Source organism: Equus asinus, chromosome 6 (assembly GCF_041296235.1).
Source record: "Equus asinus isolate D_3611 breed Donkey chromosome 6, EquAss-T2T_v2, whole genome shotgun sequence".
NCBI lineage: Eukaryota > Metazoa > Chordata > Mammalia > Perissodactyla > Equidae > Equus > Equus asinus.
In genome coordinates, this window is record NC_091795.1 from 49,657,501 (window position 1) to 49,676,465 (window position 18,965).

The 18,965-nt window shown below is 34.8% G+C and overlaps 1 protein-coding gene across 29 annotated transcripts in view; it reads right to left on the bottom strand.

Annotated features, from left to right (window-relative positions):
* The window catches only part of EHBP1 (EH domain binding protein 1), a 483,620-nt gene that overhangs the window by 72,641 nt on the left and 392,014 nt on the right, over positions 1 to 18,965 (bottom strand). For all 29 annotated transcript variants that reach the window (XM_070512730.1, XM_070512734.1, XM_070512736.1 and 26 more), the window contains one exon: positions 12,695 to 12,838. In XM_070512730.1, coding sequence (XP_070368831.1) covers positions 12,695 to 12,838 — 144 coding nt within the window. The remainder of the gene's footprint in view (positions 1 to 12,694; positions 12,839 to 18,965) is intronic.

An 18,965-nucleotide genomic window follows, 5' to 3' on the forward strand; every position in this document is an offset into this window, starting at 1 on the left:
ATCTACTCAGTTCTTGGTATTATAATTACCTTGACCAAAATACTGTGAAATTACTGCTCTGATCTACTAATGGCTGCAAAAATCAAGTCGTTGTGGTTTCATGCCAAGGGGCCATAGCAAGGTGGCGCAATGATTTCTGACACAGAAGACAACTTCTAAAAACTCAAAAGGGAAAATTAACGGGATGTGGTTTACATTGCCAAAGACTGTTCATTAATTACCAATTTAATCACTGCTGGAGGCATGACATTACAAAAATCTGGCTGAAAGTTCTAATAGATTATGAAGACCACCTAAGAAGAGTGACCAAGAAATGTACAAAACAATTAATACTGTTTCACTGCTATCAAAGACACTCAGATTTATATCAAGTGAAGCAAAGGAATTAGAAGCTTCACAGTGCCACCACTAGGAACTGTAAATACAATAGCACACAATTAGTAATGCACATGTGACTTTTCATTCAAGGCATATATCCTTGGGAAAGCCAGAACATGATAAGGAGAACAAAAGAAACATTAAAAAATGAAATGAATAAAGATTTAAACTCTACCCTTGTGCATGCTGAGTAATAACAGAATAGGCAATATAAAATGCAGCTCTTAGTAATGGTGATATCATCCTGGGATGTTCAACAGTGCACTGAGTAGTCATACAGAAAATGTCTATGGCCATTAACAGTCACATAAAAGGAGTATTCCTGATGCTAAGACACCTAGCCCTAGCTTCATGTATTCATGGCAATCTCAAATAAATAAGACTTTTGAGGCTAGGGGTTTGCAGACACATAACAGAAAAGATGCTTGAGTTTTTTCCCCCTAACAATGCTAGCGTTTTGTGTGACTTTGAAGATATGTTAGCAAGCTAACAATATGTTTTCTAAGAAGTCTAGGAGCCATTGTTAGGATAGCAGACTTCAAATCAACTTAAATTTAGACATAATAGATAAACTATTATTTAAATCATAATGAATAAGAACCACTGCCTTGTACAGAGGCATTTATGCTGAACATAGAAATACACCAGCATTCTTCTCCTATAAAATACAACTATAAAAAAAGATTAGCTATACATTTAAAGTATCTTACTGGTCTGAAACGGATTATGTACATTAACTCTTCTGTCAATTGTGCTGGAGTAAGAAATAAGGAATATATTTTCATCTCAGTGCCTTGGGTATAGACATTCCTGCTCAGAGAGAGAATAAAAATCCCTAAATAAGACAGAATTCTCACTCTATATGTTATTAAAGATTTTACATTTATTTTTATAATAACTGACGTTCTTTTTTTGAAATTACAAATGCAAAGTTAACCTATTTCTTCCTGGTAATACAATTGATAATATGTGTAATTAGGAAAAACGAAAATTTTAGCTTGACCTTAATTTTGAAGCTTGATTCCTAGAGGCTAGCCATTTAAATGTAACACAGTCAATATTCACAAACATATAAGTATAACCTTATATTTTACACATTTTAATGATAATACATAATTAGGACACATATATATGAAGACTATGGAAAAAGTTTCAATCTACCAGGGATTACCAAAATGATGTTTAGTGTTTTTTACCAATTGGACGGTAACTGCTTATTTTATCATCTGGAAAAGATCTAGTGATCTTATCTAAATCTCCTACAATTATTAGCATGACAGACTAGTCCCATTTAAATCAACATTTTCCAATTAACATCAAAAGTACAAGGTTGATGTCCCACCCCTTCATATCAACAAAATACCTGTTAAAGGTTTAATTTGCAAAGAGCTGCTTGCATTCTCTTGGTTCTTACCAAATAAGCCACTTGGATTCATTACCAAAGACCAGCAGGAAAAATAAGTCACTGTATCTTTTTTTAATACTGGTCTTTGCAGTTAACTAAGGACTGATCAAACTGCAATTCCTTTCTCATATCTACGGTTTTCTTTAGAGGATTCATATATTCCTGCAAACCTTTAAAAACAGACACTGCAGACTTTCCAGGACTTGCTAAGTGAAGACAGGCTCCTATGCCAATAGATTGTAATGGGTCACTCACTGTGCTTGCAGATTAAATATTAGGGGAAAAACTTCAAGTCTGTTTCATAATAATGTTGTAATTCTTTTCTGATCTTTCTTTTAAAAAGCTTCCAGGTAGCTAATAACTATCCGCAAACCATATTCTAATGCTACATAATTTATGGCTGAAAAAAGTAAAAACAAACATATTTATAAATTCACTAGTCATTAAGTGATTATAATTAGACCGAAGAATCATCCCAATTCTCCTTTTACAATTTCTATTTATAAAATAGATTCTATTTTTCCTTAAAAACAGAACAGTAATAATTAAACTTACATGGCATCATTCTTCTGATAGGTTCACCAATATCCTAACAATTCCAACGACTGTGGGGAGCAGGACTGCCATCCCTTATTCTTAGACTATATTTGTTGATCCTAAACTTTAGCACATAAATGCAAATATCTCTTTCAGCTAGCTATATAACTACATCAGCATTATTAAATATAATGGTGGATTTATTAAATGCATTTTTAAAAAAGCAATTATATTCTAAAGCAAAGCAATAAGCAAAAAAGTCTGAAATAAAATATTTGTGCATTTCTTGGGAAAAAAGTGGTTGGGGAAATTGAGTAATAAAGAAAAATTTTTCTTGGAAAAAAACTACTACATTTTTCTCAGAATTTGTGTTTAAATATAGTACACAATCAAGGAGGTTCCTCTGGATTATATAATGGGTAGACCACTGAAGCTGCCAAACTTCTGAGTTGTATTTTAAAAATATTTATTTTAAGTACATGTGGAAAACAATGAACAAAACAAATACCACACCTAAAATTTACATTAGTAAGATGCAACATATGAAAACATTCAAAGAACAATAGGAAAAGGAAGCAAAGAAATATATATCACAGAGATTCAGAGCAGTGTAATCTGTCTCCTATAGAAAAATCATTTCAGGAAATACCTGAAACAAGTTAAATAAGCAACTAAAGGCACAGAGATACAAATAAATCATGTAAACTACTTTCCCTAAAAAGATCTAAATGCAATATGTACTTGTAGCAAGTTCTCATTTAAATATGCAATGGTAGTCTTGACAAAAACTAAGAAAAATGAAAAGGTTTACAGTATCGGTGTTTGTGAGTTGCCGTTTAAGAGAAATTAGTGTCAAATCTTTCCTGCAGATAATTTAAGTAGAGTCTATACAGAAGGATCCACCAGATAAGATTACCAAGAGTTGTTTTCAATGTCATAGGAAGTGCTTCCTAGCCTTCCAGCCTAAAGTTATACTAATTTATAAGAGGGAACGTTTGGTAGAGTGGGGTGATTCAAGGCAGAGTTGCGAGCTGAACTCTATCAGCGGTCCCAGAATATGAGAATAGCAGGGGTGTGTAAGGATTTTGTGTGTACACACCATAACAACAAAGAAAGGTATCATAATGTAGGATTCAAGAATAGGAAGAAAAGGATGATCCAGGGAGCCATATGTCCCAAAATGGCAAATGTCATCTCTGTAACTGACTTGAGAAAGAGGGACCAGACACTTTAGCTTCCTCTGCCCAGTGAAAATCAATTTTGCTTTAAAGACTTTCAGAGAGACAACATTCTTTTTTCTTGTTTACAAACCTTTACTATCAAGAAACTCCTTATAGCAAATGTTTCATGTTTAAGCTCATTTTTTTTTTTTATTAGCTGACACTCAGAAGGTATGAAAAATAGCCTGTCACTATTTCCTTCATTTAATCACTGAACAAACAACATTTACTTAATACATGTTACTGGGGATACAGGTTCTTGTACTTTCAATAGCTCACAGCTGAGTGGGAAAGAGATGGGTAATTAGATAACTATATGGAATAAATGTGACAGTAGAGATATATACAACATATCTTAGAAAAAGATACAGGAAGGAGAATTTTTACTGCTGGGAGCCATGACAGAGGTGCTCACAGAAGAAGTGATACCTCAGCAAAAACTAACAAGGGAAGAAGGGCATTTCAGGGAGAGAATAGCAAATGCTTGACAAAGGAACAAAAGAGTATGTCACATTCTCTTTGCAAGCAACTTAGTAAAGCTGGACTGTAGAGTGAAATATGGGAGAGAGGTGAGAGAGGAGGCCAGCAAGGGAGGGGACAGGATTTGCAAGGATCTTGTATGAAGCCAAGTTGAATAGTTGGGAAGTTTATTCTCTTGGGTAAGCGGGAGCTACCAGAAAGATTTTGAACCTTCATGTACTCAAATTCGTACTTAACCTACCTCCTAGTTTTCTCTTCTTTATATTTTATAAGCCTGTCTTTCCTTACAAGTAGACCTTTGCTTTCGATCCTTTAACACTTCTCTGAATCCTCTGTAAATTCTCTCTCTCAGCCCAGAACTAGATACGAAAGTCGCAAAAGGAGGTAACCTGTACTGAGTACAAGGACACTGTCCCATGCACTATATGTTTCTGTTTAAGTACCCTAACATCAATTATTAAAAGAGCTCTACTCATTTTTCTCGGTATTGATCAGAAGATCCTAGGTTAGTTGTAGAGAAACAAAGTTCAGAAGGATAAAATACAGAAATGGCTGAAGAAGACCTAAATCAGCAGTCTCCGAAGGGTAAGCAACAGTAAGCTCTTAAAGATTTATGGTCAATGTCTCATTTATTCAAGACTTCAGGTCACTCCTGGGTACCAACTTTTTTCCTTTTTAAATTCACAGGAGTTCTCAGTTAAACTAAGAGCACAAAAAGCAGTGGGTGCAGCAGGTGTATCTCCCCACCAGCAATGACTCTCGGTACCACAGCATACATTATGAAGAGAAAGACAATTTACAATGAATTTACAAATAAAGGCACAGTAAATTAAGGCACCAATTAAAAAGCATAAACAACTGAAAAACATAGCAATCAGTTCACTAAATTAGATGCCAGCTTTTTTTTTTTTTAGTTGAACCTGCTTTTTATTTACCAAGAAGTCTTTTGATCTCTCCAGAGTGAAACAGATGCTGACACTGAAGTAGGGATGGCATTAGTCATGGTTCCCTTACCCCCTTCACCATGGTCACCTATTAATTTGAATGTCACATAGGAGGAAAAAAATTGCCTCCATTTTACAAATGGAAAAACAAATTTAGGGAGATTAAGTAATTTCCAGTCCAGTATCACTGAACTCACATTCAATTGCTCCAGAGATGAAACTGGGCATTTTCCCTTTTTCTTTTGTCAGCCAAGTTGGCCATACTACTTTTCCAAAATACTGACAGTACTGCTAAATAATTCCAATCTGTATGTAAAGAGCTACCCAGAAGTAATAAATAAAATGATCAAATTAAGAAAACCACTATGTCCTTGGAAAAGATATCAACCTGATATTAAGTTGCATACTAAACTGAAAATATGAAAAGCAATGGGAAGGTCTAACTTCTGTATTTGTGAAACTGGATTTATCTGACATTTTACATTCTCTTTCTTAAATCACTTCAATATTAGCTATAAGCCTCACAGAGCATGAAGTGCCAAAACTAGAGCAATAGTTCTAGAATGTACCATTTAGTTCATGAATATGATATTCTTCACAACACAACCACATAGGACTTGACTTATCTGAAAAATGAGCAATAGTAGAACGTGCAAGAAAGAGTTTCAAAGTTGAGCTTAAACTATAACTGAGAAGAGGCTGCAACAATGTCTCCCATGCCACATGCTCTTCTTACACTGTGACTTAGACACTCCTTCCATTTGAGTGGTGGAGCCTATGTCTCCACTCTTTAAGCCTGGGTGGAGCTTTGTGTCTGCCTAGGTCAACAGTATAGCAAAAGTGATGCCATATGACTTTTAAAGCTAGGTCATAAGAGTGCCATGCACATCTGCCTTACTCTCTTGGGACACTTGCACTTAGACCCAGCCATGCTGTGAGGAAGCCCAAACTAGCCCAAGTGGAGAGACCAATATGGAGAGGCCATGTGAAGGTATTCCAACTGACAGTCCAGCAGAGGTCCTAGCAAAAAACCAGCCCCAGACATTGTGGAACAGAAATAAACCATTCCCATGGTGTCCTACTCAAATGCCTACCTCACAGAACCCTTGAGCATAATAAAATGGTTGTTTTATGCCACTAAGTTTTGCAGTGGTTTCTTAAGCAGCAAAGGATAACAAAGAGGAAGGATAGGGAAAATATCTTCGGGACTGTTTAAAGCATAGGTTCCTGAACAATAGGGTATGACTTTGCCTAAGTGGGAAACAAATGCAACAAATAACTGCCTAGCACGCAGCTAGTAAGCTATGCAGCATGGAGCTGCTCTTTCTGGGAAAAAGAACAACTATAACAACTAATACATGAAAATAAGACAACCAACTTAGGTCACATCAGTGGCAGTAAAAGGAACAATGAGATATTTTGTCAGATACCATGATTACTATTCATCAATCTCAAACAACAGTCATCAAGAATTTCAGGGGCCAGCCCTGTGGCCAAGTGGTTAAGTTCATGTACTCCGCTTCAGTGTCCCAAGGTTTTGCCGGTTTGGATCCTGGGTGCAGACATGGCACTGCTCATCAAGCCATGCTGAGATGGTGTCCCATATAGCATAACCAGAAGGACCTACAACTAGAACATACAACTATGTACTGGGGGGCTTTGGGGAGAAGAAGAAGAAAAAAAAAGATTGGCAACAGATATTAGCTCAGGTGCCAATCTTTAAAAAAAAAGAATTTCATGACTTCTCACTGTGAACAGCACTGCTATTATTGCATCTGCCATTTATTCCAGATCTAGTCACAAACTAATATCATCAGCTTTAAAAGTGAAGAGTTCTCTCTATGTCTCTCTTCTTAAAACACACACACACACACACACCACACACCACACACATACCTTAGAGACACTGAAACACAACACTGGTTTAAACGAAACTGCTTTATGGTCAAGTTTGTTTGGGTATGCTAAAAAAACAATCTGCTAAAAATATCTTTTTTGGACATCAAAAATTTCCCTCATTTAAAATACTTATCTTAACATCATATTTTTAAAACAAAAAGAATAAAGGGAAAAAACACTATAAGTCATTTGTTATACTATCCCTCAGGGATAAATACTATTAATATTTTGATGATTTTCCTTCATGTCGTTTTCAACACATATATAAAAACACAGTCTCTATTATTTCAAAATGGAATTCCAATGCCATATATTTTGTATCTTTCTTTTTGTACAAAATGACATCGTGAGCATTTTCCTATGTCCTTTCAATATTTTTTCAAAACATTTTTGAATAGACAACTTTTGATGGCTACATAATAAGTATATATGTTTCTTATAATTTATTTGATCATTCCCCTATTTTGAGCAATTACCATTTTATAATTTTCACTATGATAAATAACATTGTGATGAAAACCAGCATTTTGAACTTTGTTTGTGGAATTATTGGGTACAAGGGAATGAGCATTTTTGGATGAAGTCTAATTGCTTTCCAGAAAGGTGTGGAAAGATACATGCTATCAGCAGTGTAAAAGAGTAGCTAACTCAATAAAACATTACTAGCATAATGTTTCTTAAAATCCAAGTTATATATTTTACAGATATAGTAAAATGTTACAGACACAGAATAAGAGATGTTTTATTAACTTTTTTTTTTGAGGAAGATCAGCCCTGAGCTAACATCTGCTGCCAATCCTCTTCTTTTTGCTGAGGAAGACTGGCCTGGAGCTAACATCCATGCCCATCTTCCTCTACTTTATATGTGGGACGCCTACCACAGCATGACTTGCCAAGTGGTGCCAGGTCCGCACCCAGGATCCGAACCGGCAAACCCCAGGCCACAGAAGCAGAACGTACGAACTTAACCACTGCGCCACTGGGCCAGCCCCTATTAATTAACTTTTGAGGTTGAATTCATAGTAATATAATTTGGCCAAAAGTTTAAGTTTTATTGGGGAAATAAAAAGTGTAAGTAAAATTACTGGTACCTTAAAGAGAAGAGATAAAGTATTTGTTGAAAGTTTGAAGTAATAAATGAATAAACTGAATGAAAGAATAAACAGCTTTAAAAGTTAGGATATTTGAATTCTAAGCCTACTTTGCCACCGTCTGCAACCATAAGTAAATTTAAACATCATCTCCTAACTCATTTTCTTAATCTCTACATAGATACAACAATAACATCTATTCCTACTTTGCAGGACGTAAGAAAAATAAGCAAGAAGGAAATATAACACAATCCTTTAAAAACATAATCTCTGAAGTCAAATTGTCTAGGTTCAATTCTTGACTCTGTTACTTACTAGCCATGTGATCATGGGGACTTCATTAATGTGTTTATGTGTGAGTTTTCTCAAGTGTAAAATATGGATGATAATACTTAACTCATACAATTGTTGTGGAGATTAAATGGGAAAATCTATGTGAAAGCACTTTGAATCCTGCTTGACACACAGTAAGTGCTCAATAAACAGTGGAAGATAATTGTAATATATATAAATTCTACACAAAGGCAAAGTAATTGTTTTTTAAAATCTATCTGGCAGACAGATCACTTAAATCTGAAGTATTCTGAATTTAAAATCAACACACTTGAAAAATACAGAGCTACAGATTTTCCATAATCTTTAGAGACTGAAAGAATTATGAAACAAAGTTTATCACAAACAAAATATAATATCAACAAAGTAACTTTCTTTTTACAGAGACTATTTTTTCTGTGGCTCTTCACTTGACTGGATCTTACTCACCCATCAAATCTTAGTTCAAACGTCCCTTCCTCAAATCACTGAAGCCTCTACCTACTCAAATAATCCTCTACTATATCATGCGGTTTTCATACTCCGCAGATATTTTATCCTCTGTCTCTTCCCACCAGAATGTAAACTCCATGAGGGAAGAAGCTTAGTTTTTTCTGTCACTATGAAAATACTCAGTTCAGACACTCAATAAATACCTGGCAAAAAGCAAATCAACAAATTGATGATATAACAGATGGCTAGGCACTAAAAGAGTGGGCATAAAGACTACAAAATTTCTTCCTCAGAAAGAATGGCCCTCCAGACTAGTGTTTCTCAAACATTTTTATCATTACCCATGGTTAAAAATACATTTATATCAAGATCCAGTACAAGCACACATACCCACATAACTAAAGTTTCACACAAAAATACTATGATTACTTTGTGTGATGAGTTCTGATATTTTCTATTCCATTCTAATCTGTTCCTTTTCAACAAAAATAAAATAAAATAATTGTTGTGGCCCACTAAACTGATTTTATGTCACATTATTGTGTAAAGACTTGAAGTCTGGAAAAGAACGTTCGAGGCCAGGGGTTATTAAGCTGGTACCTGAAAAGTATTAAAAAAGTATGCATGAGAAGGAAGAAATAAAACTGTCTTTCTTGGTAGATAAGATGATCATCTATTTAGAAAAAAGTCTGAAAGAATTGAAAAAAAAAAACACCTCTCCTAGAGGGTCTGGCCTAGTGGCGTAGTGGTTAAATTCATGCTTTCTGCTTTGGCGCATGGGGTTCGGTGGTTTGAATCCCGGGCACGGACCTACACACCGCTTATCAAGCCATGCTGTGGCAGATGTCCCACATAAAACAGAGGAAGGTGGGCACAGATGTTAGCTCAGGGTCAACATTCCTCAGCAAAAAGAAGAGGATTGGCGGCAGACGTCAGGGCTAGTCTTCCTCAAAAAAACTCTCCTGGAACTACTGCTTTCCTATATACCAGCAAAGAACAAGTGGAATTTGAAATTACAAACACAGTATCATTTACATTACCACTCCCAAAAATCAAATGCTCAGATATATATCTAACAAAGTATGTATAAGATTCACATGATGAATACTACAAAACTCTGTTAATGAAATCAAATAACTAAATAAATGGAGAGAGATTCCATTTTCACAGCTAGAAAGACTCAATATTGTCAAGATGTCAGCTTTTCCCAACTTGATCTATAGATTCAATGCAATCCCAACGGAAATTCCAGTAAGTCATTTTGCGGATATTGACAAACTGATTCTAAAGTTTATATGGAAAGGCAAAAGACCCAGAATAGGCAATATTGAAGGAGAAGCCTAAAGCTGGAAGACTGACACAACCTGACTTCAAAACTTCAAGCTACAGTAATCAAGAAAGTGTGATACTGGCAAAAGAACAGACAAACAGATCAATGGCACAGAATAGAGAGCCCAGAAATAGACCCTCACAAACATAGTCAACTGATCTTTGACAAAGGAGCAAAAACAATGCAATGAAGCAAAGACAGCCTTTTCAACAAATGGTGCTGGAACAACTGGACATCCACATGCAAAACAATAAACCTAGACACAGGTGTACCTTTCACAAAAATTAACTCAAAATGGACCTAAATGTAAAACACAAAACTATAAAACTCCTATCAGATAACACAGGAGAAAACCTAGATGACCTTGGGTATGGTGATGCCTTCTTAGATACAACACCAAAGGCAAGATCCATAAAGAAATAATGGAAAAGGTGGATTTCATTAAAATTAAAAACGTCTGCTGGGGCCAGCCCTGTAGCATAGTGAAGTCTTCCGTGCTCCACTTCAGTAGCCTGGGTTCACAGGTTCAGATCCCAGGCACAGACCTACACCACTCATCAGGCCATGCTGTGGTGGTGATTCACATACAAAATAGAGGAAGACTGGCATAGATTTAGCTCAGGACTAATCTTCATCAAGCAAAAAAAAAAAAAAGGAGGAAGATTGGCAACAGACGTTAGCTCAGAGCAAATCTTCCTCATCAAAAAACATAAAACTTCTGCTCTGTGAAAGACAATGTGGAGAGAATAAGACAAAACAGAAAATATTTGCAAAAGACACATCTGATAAAAGACTATTACCCAAAATATACAAAGAACTGTTAAAAGTCAGCAGTAAGAAAACAAACAACCTGATTAAAAAATGGGCCACTGACCTTAATAGACACCTCTTCAAAGAAGATTTAGAGATCTCAATAAGTATATGAAAAGATGTTCCACATCACAGGTCATCAGGGAAATGCAAATTAAAACAATGAGATACCACTACACATCCACTAGAATGTCCAAAACCAGAACACTGACAACACCCAATGCTGGTGAGGATGGGGAGCACAAGAATTCTCATTCATTGCTGGTGGGAACGCAAAATGGTACAGCTACTTTGGAAGACCATTTGGCGATTTCTTACAACACTAAACATACGCTTATCTTATGATCCAGCAATTGTGCTCCTTGGTATTTACCCAAAGGAGCTGAAAACTTATGTCTACAAAAAAACCCTGCATGTAGATGATTACAGCAGCTTTACTCATAATTGCTGAAACTTGGAAGCAACCAAGATGTCCTCCAGTAGGTGAATGGATAAATAACCTGTGGTACATCCAGACAATAGGATATTATTCAGTCCTAAAAAGAAATCACCTATTAAGCCATGAAAAGACATAGGGGAACCTTAAGTGTATATTACTAAGTAAATGAAGCCAATCAGAAAAGGATACATACTTTGTGGTTACAACTATACAACATTCTGGAAAAGACAAAATTATGAAGACACTGAAATTATCAGATTGCCAGGTGTTGGGAATGTGGGGAGGGATGAAGAGGTGGGACACAGAGGATTTTTAGGGCAGTGAAAATACTCTGTATGATATCATAACGATGTATACATGTCATCATACATTTGTCCAAACTCATAGAATGTACAACACCAAGAGTGAACCCTAATGTAAACTATGGACTTTGAGTGATTATAATATGTCAAATTATGATAGGTTCATGAGTTGTAACAAATGTACCCCTCTGGTGGGGGATGGTAATAAGAGGGGATGCTGTGTATGTGGCGGTACAGGGGATATATGGGAAACCTTTTTACCTTACTCTCAATTCTGCTGTGAATCTAAAACTGCTCTCAAAAAAATAAAATCTTAATTAAAAAGAAAAAAAGAACATGCCGTTTTATGTATATGTGAGTTTGGTGGTAAGGCAGGGTTTTCATAGTTTTCAGAATCATGAAGAGGTTCAAGTTCCCTTAAATCTAAGGGCTTCTATTATTATACGTTCCTTATTATCTGTGAAGCACTGCACAAAAATATACATAAAAATATAGTTTAACACAGGGATGGCAGTATATGACAGGAAAGAGCACTGACTTCGGAGTCTGATAAGGTTCAGGTTCAAATCCTGGATTCATCATTTACTCACTCTGCAACCTTGTACAAAGTACCTTACCGATCAGCCTCAGTCTTCTTATCTGGAAAGTAGTTTGAGTATCAACTTCATGGTGTTAAATAAAATAAAAATTATGTAAAACATTCACTATAGTTCCTGGAATATATGGAAGGTATTCAATAAGTGGTAGGCATCATTATTATATTCTAATATTTCCAACGAAATTAACTTCCCATGGACAAAATACAACCTTAAAGGATAACTAAACTATAAAATGTAAATTAACAAAAAATAGTTCATGTATACGTAGAAATTATATTCCAGGATCCCACTTTTCCTCATAGTTAACACTGCTGTGTAGGAATAATTATAGCACGGTCCTCCAAGAGTGAATTTATGACTTCAATAAAGAGACCAAGTATCCACAATATACAAAGTCTGTGAAAAAATAATTTAGCAAAAATATCAATAAACTACTCCCCTCACCCCCATGATTACAATTAACAACTTATGGTTTTTTTAACCAATTTTCCTCACATCACTTAGCTGCCTGTTGCAGAGTGGTGTGGTTGCGTTGGTGTTCTGCTTATTTCCTGCTTTTAAAGCTGCATCTCTTCTTGCTTGCTCAAGCAGAACTCTTGCTCTTTCTTTAAGTTCTTCTTGTCTGGATAACATTCGATGCTTTAAGGCAAAGATACAGAATTAGAACCTCCCACAAAAAAGAGCATGTAACATATTTACAAAGTAATTAATAGTTATACAATCTGTGAAAATAATAGAAGTCAGGAACAAAATTGTAGTTTTATGAGATGACCTATAGAAAATATTAATGTTGACTAGAAACTGTAGAATGAATATATAAGTCTTGGCATATAGGAAACAGATCTTTACTGCCTAAAACTGGATTAAATTTAACAACATTTTTATTAGAACATATTCTCATAAGGTATAAGGTCCATAGGTATATTATACACATTCTTCATATTTGCTAATCACAGTATAATCTGGCAAAGACATTTTTAAAAGTTCTCAATCTTATTTTTATAGTCTTATAGAATTGATAACAAGTGTCTTCCAAATTTGCATATTGAAAGATACTAAATGTCTGTAACAATAATCCTTTAAATTCTTAATTAACATTTATAGAAAATTCAAAGCTATCATATTTTGTTAAAAAAAAAACAAGTAAAACTGGTTTTCTCCATTGCTCACTTTCCTTATAACAAATTAACCATACCAGAATTGGAAGAGTATTTTCCTGGATTAATTTGTAATTTTACAACATATTTTTAGAAAACAATAGGTAGTAACCACCAATGAGAATCAGTTCTTAAATGCTGCATTAATCCGAAGCACAAATATCTACACTGTTTATAGTTCAAATTCCTTTTTTCTATTAAAGTAGCCAACTTCTGGCTTTAGATGGCTATTACTATTACTCAGATACTTAATTTCTTTCACTTTCCTTTCGTATCATAGCTTTGGTTCCATCGTAAGTATCATTCACGATCAAGGAAGAGCTAATAAACAGTAAACCTATTACTAGGTATAATGTGAAACTTTTAAGAAAATTTAGTACATCATTTTTGGGTCTCTTTTCGATCTTTACTTTTTTTAAAAAAAATTTTTTTTTTTATTTTCCCTGTTTCTCCCCAAAGTCCCCCGGTACATAGTCGTGTATTTTCAGTTGTGGGTCCTTCTAGCTGTGGCGTGTGGGATGCTGCCTCAGCATAGCTCGACAAGCGGTGCCACCTCCGTGCCCAGGATCTGAACAGGTGAAACCCTGGGCCACCAAAGCAGAGTACGTGACCTTAACCACTCGGCCCCAGAGCCGGCCCCTCGAGCTTTCTATTTTAACACAAGAATTTTTAACCCTTTCTCTGTCATCCTAAGCAGGGATGATCTTGCTTACAGTGCACAATGCCGTGGTTTTTAATATATTCACAAAGTTGTGAACTATCAACACTAATCCCAGAACATTTTCATCACCCAAGGTTTTAAGAGGCTTAAACAAAAATTCTTAATAAATACATTTGAAATGTATAAATGATAATAATAAATTTTTAGCTCATGCTGGTAAGACATAATAGAATAGAACTGGTCATTGCATTTGAAGTGGTTACAAATCAACACTTTCTCAAAACCAGACAAAATTAATTAAATGAACACCGAATTTGCAGTCAAGACATCAGACTCTTAATCCTTCTTTCACTAATAATAAGCAATGTAACATTGAACAGGTCACTCAAAAACTATACTGTACTCCACTACACGATATTTAAGAACTTTGGAGTCAGACAGACTGGGGTTCAAATACTAGTTCCATCACTTAATAGTGGGCAAGTTACTCAATCTTTCTAAGCTTCAGTTTCCTCATTTATAAAATGGGAATAAAAATAGACCAGTTCTCAAAAGAATATTGTAAAGATTAAGTGAAATAGGGTAATGTACTGAGCACTGGATAAATGTTAACTATTATTATATTTTTTTAAAAAAAATCTCTCAATCTCCTCATCTTTGAAATGAAAGCAGATCATCTTTATTTTTTTTTAAGATTTTTTTATTTTTTCCTTTTTCTCCCCAAAGCCCCCCAGGACATAGTTGTATATTCTTCGTTGTGGGTCCTTCCAGTTGTGGCATGTGGGACGCTGCCTCAGCGTGGTCTGATGAGCAGTGCCATGTCCACGCCCAGGATTCGAACCAACGAAACACTGGGCCACCTGCAGCAAAGCGCGCAAACTTAACGACTCGGCCTCGGGGCCAGCCCCGGATCATCTTTAAAATACCCCTAACTCTAATATTTACGGTTACTTAGAGTTGATCATCTTTAAGATCCCACTAGCTCTAAATTCTGTGATTCTACAGTTCTTTAGGCATTCATTCCAATCAGCTACATAGACAGTGGAAAACTGCTTTTGCCTTAGGAACACATAAACACAATTTTTTTATGATTATAAATGCAATTCATATTCATTACAGAAATTTTAGAAAATACATAAAAGTAAAAAAAATAAAAATAAAAATAGCTGGAGGCATCACACTCCCTTATTTCAAACTATATTAGAAAGCTATAGTAATCAAAACAGTATGGTACTGGTATAAAAACAGACACAGAGAACAATGGAACAGAATAGAAAGCATAGAAATAAGCCCAAGCATATATGGTAAGCTAATTTATGATAAGGAGCCAAGAACATACAATGAGGAAAGGATAGTCTCTTCAATCAATGGTGTTGGGAAAACTGGAAAGCCACATGCAAAAGAATGAACCTGGACCACTATCTTACACCACACACAAAAATTAACTCAAAATAGATTAAAGATGTGAATGTGAGACCTGAAATCATAAAACTCTAGAAGAAAACATACATGGTAAGCTCCTTGACATTGGTCTTGATGATGATTTTTTGGATTTGACACCCAAAGCAAAGGCAACAAAAGCAAAAAATAAACAAGTGGGACTATACCAAATCAAAAAGTTTCTGCACAGCAAAAGAAACCATCAAAGAAATGAAAACACAACCTACTGAATGGGAGAAAATGTTTGCAAATCATATATCTGATAAGGGGTTAATATCCAAAATATATAAATTACTCATACAACTCAACAGAAAAAAAAATCCAATTAAAAAATGGGAAGAGGATCTGAATAGACATTTTTCCAAAGAAGAAATACAGATGGTTGACAGTACATGAAAAGGTGCTCAACATCATTAATCATCACTAATCAAGGGAAATGCAAATCAAAACCACAATGAGCTATCACTTCATACCTGTTAGAACAGCTATTATCAAAAAGAAAAGAAATAACAAGTGTTGGCAAGGATGTGGAGAAAAGTGAACCCTTGTGCACTGTTGGTGGTAAAGTAAATTGGTGCAGACACTACAGAAGACAGCAGAGAGGTTCTTCAAAAAATTAACAATAGAACTACTGTAAGATCTAGCAACTCCACCTCTGGGTATTTATCTGAAGAAAATGAAAACACTAACTCAAAAAGATACATGCATCCCATGTTCACTGAAGCATTATTTACAATAGCCAAGATATGGAAATGACTTAAGTGTCCACTGATGGATGAATAGATAAAAAAAATTGTGGCATATATATACACACAGTGACATATTATTCAGCAATAAAAAAGAACGAAATCTTGCCATTTGCCACAACATGCATGGATCTTGAGGGCATTATGCTAAGTGAAATAAGTCAGAGAGAAAAAGACAAATATCATGTGATCTCACTTACATGTGGAATCTAAACAAACAAAGAAAAAACAAGCTCACAGATACAGAGAATACATTCATGGCTGCCAGAGGCTGGGAGTGGGGGTGGGGTTGGGCGAAATGGGTGAAGGGGGTCAAAAGGTACAAACTTCCAGTTATAAAATAAATAAGTCATGGGGATGTAATGTACAGCATGGTGTCTATAGCTAATAACACTGTAGTGCATATTTGAAAGTTGCCAAGAGAGTAGATCTTAAAAGTTTTCATGACAAGAAAAAAAAATTTGTAACTATGTATGGTGATGGATGTTAACTAGACTTGTTGTGATCATTTTGCCATGTATACAAATATTGAATCATTATGTTGTACAGCTGAAACTAACACAATGTTCTATGCCAATTATACCTCAATAAAAAAGAAAAATTAAAAAAATAAAATAATTAGCACCCAGAGATAATCAATGCAGAATAATGCTTTTTTCACTTAATATTTTATTGTGAGCATTTTCTCATGTCCTTAAATATTTTTTTTGAAAATATGATTTTAAACGGTCTACCTAGCATTCTATCAATATGGATGCATCATACTTTAACTTGTCTTATATTATTGGATATTTAGGTTGCTTGTGATTTTTCACTATTATAAACAATGCTTTTATGAGCATCTTTACATGTAAATTCATTAACACAGTTCTGATTATCACATCCTTAGGAAAAATTCCTTGAGGTAGAATCTACTGAGATAAACATTTTTAAGGGATTTGATGTATGCTGCTAAACTGCCCTTCAGTAAAGCTGACTGCTTTACATCTGGGCTATGATTATTTTTAGTGGTGCTACTATGGTCAAAAATGAAGAGAGATTGTGAGCATAAAGTTTAGGAACGTAGACCTGGAGTCAGACAAGGTTGGCTTTGAATTCGAACTTTAACAATATTTTGTAATCTCAGGCAACTCTGTAAACCCTAGATTTCCCAAATATAAAATAGGATACAACCACTTACCTCATGGGTTGGAAAGTTTGAGAGAGATGTGTAAGATATATGAAGGTCATCGCATGCACTGGCCACTCAAATGGGCCACATTATGACTTTATTAAGTCTATACACCCATACTAAGTTACCAAATTTCCTCTAATGCCATTAATTATTAGACTCACTATTATTTTATGAACTATTAAGAAAGAACAAATACTATAATTAAACTAACATACTTTCTATGATAAGTAATATCTTGATTTCAGAGAAGTTAAAATGTAAAAAGATATATATCTTAGAATTGACGAAATACAGAATACAAAAGAAAAACAGATTTTTAATTGTCCAAAATTTAGCTTCCATATACAATAATAAAAAAACCTATGAAGTATTAGCACCTGTATTACAATTTTTGGTGTCAGGCAACACTTTCACCAAAAAAATTTTTAAATCCGCCCTAAGCAAAATTCTGACCAATGGCCAATAAGTAAACACATATTGAGTTGTAAATAGATGCTGCTTCCATCATCCTGGAGACTTACTGTACATCACTTAAATCATCCGAACAGAATCGCAGCATGATAGAGTTTAAGAGCTGAAAAGGCTCTTCGAGATTGTTTCATCTAACGTATGCGGAAAACAAAATTTGAAGAATTTAAATGACTAGTTAACATCACACTGCTAATTACTGGCAGAGGCAAGATGAGAATCAGGTTTATTGATTCTGGGTACTTTTAATTTTTAAACATTAATCAATTCCTAGATTTAACTAAACACATTTACCTTAAAAATCTGGTTTATAAGAAAAATTTGCGTTGACTATTAGAACTTAAGCTCAGCAGATTCTGCAATTGTCAATCACTATATATTTATTGATTTTCTACTACGTAGGGCACTGTGATGTCCTGAAAGCTTTTTGTCCTGAAAGTTTAGGTAATTAGAACCTTTGATTTGAGGTTTTTGATTAAGAGAACAGTGGCTTGCTTCATTAGCTACTATATTTCTTTGATTCTAAGATGCAAATTTTCTCTAACACCCCTGAAAACTTAAAATTGATGGCATCTTATAATCTCCGTCATCCAGGTGGTAGTCGAGACATAAGTCAGCAATGTCTACAAATGCATGTGCTTGATATTTCTAGAGGCAAGACTGCACTTCCTTGATGTTTCAGTCAACAACCACTTCAGTACTATTTGAGAATCAAACATAACTCCAAGTCATGGCCTGAAAATCTGTCATTGGGACTTTCTAGTAAGGTCAAGAAAGTGCTATTATCAATGAGTGTAACTAAGAAGAAAATCCCAGAGACAACTGTGGAGAAATGCTGTAATTCAGAGGTTCTCGAACTTCGTAGTCCCAGAATCCCTTTATAGGTGTAAAAATTATTGAGGACCCTAAAAACCTTTTGCTGATGTGGGTTACATCTATTGATATTTGTCATTTTGGAAACTAAAACTGTGAAATTTTAAAAATATTTATTTATTCATTTCTTCAGAAATAGCTATCAGCCCAATAGACATTAACATATTCTAATAAAAAATAACTACGTAAAAAAACAAAAAATAAGTGAGAAGAATGGCATTATTTTACATTTTTTGGAAATCTTTAA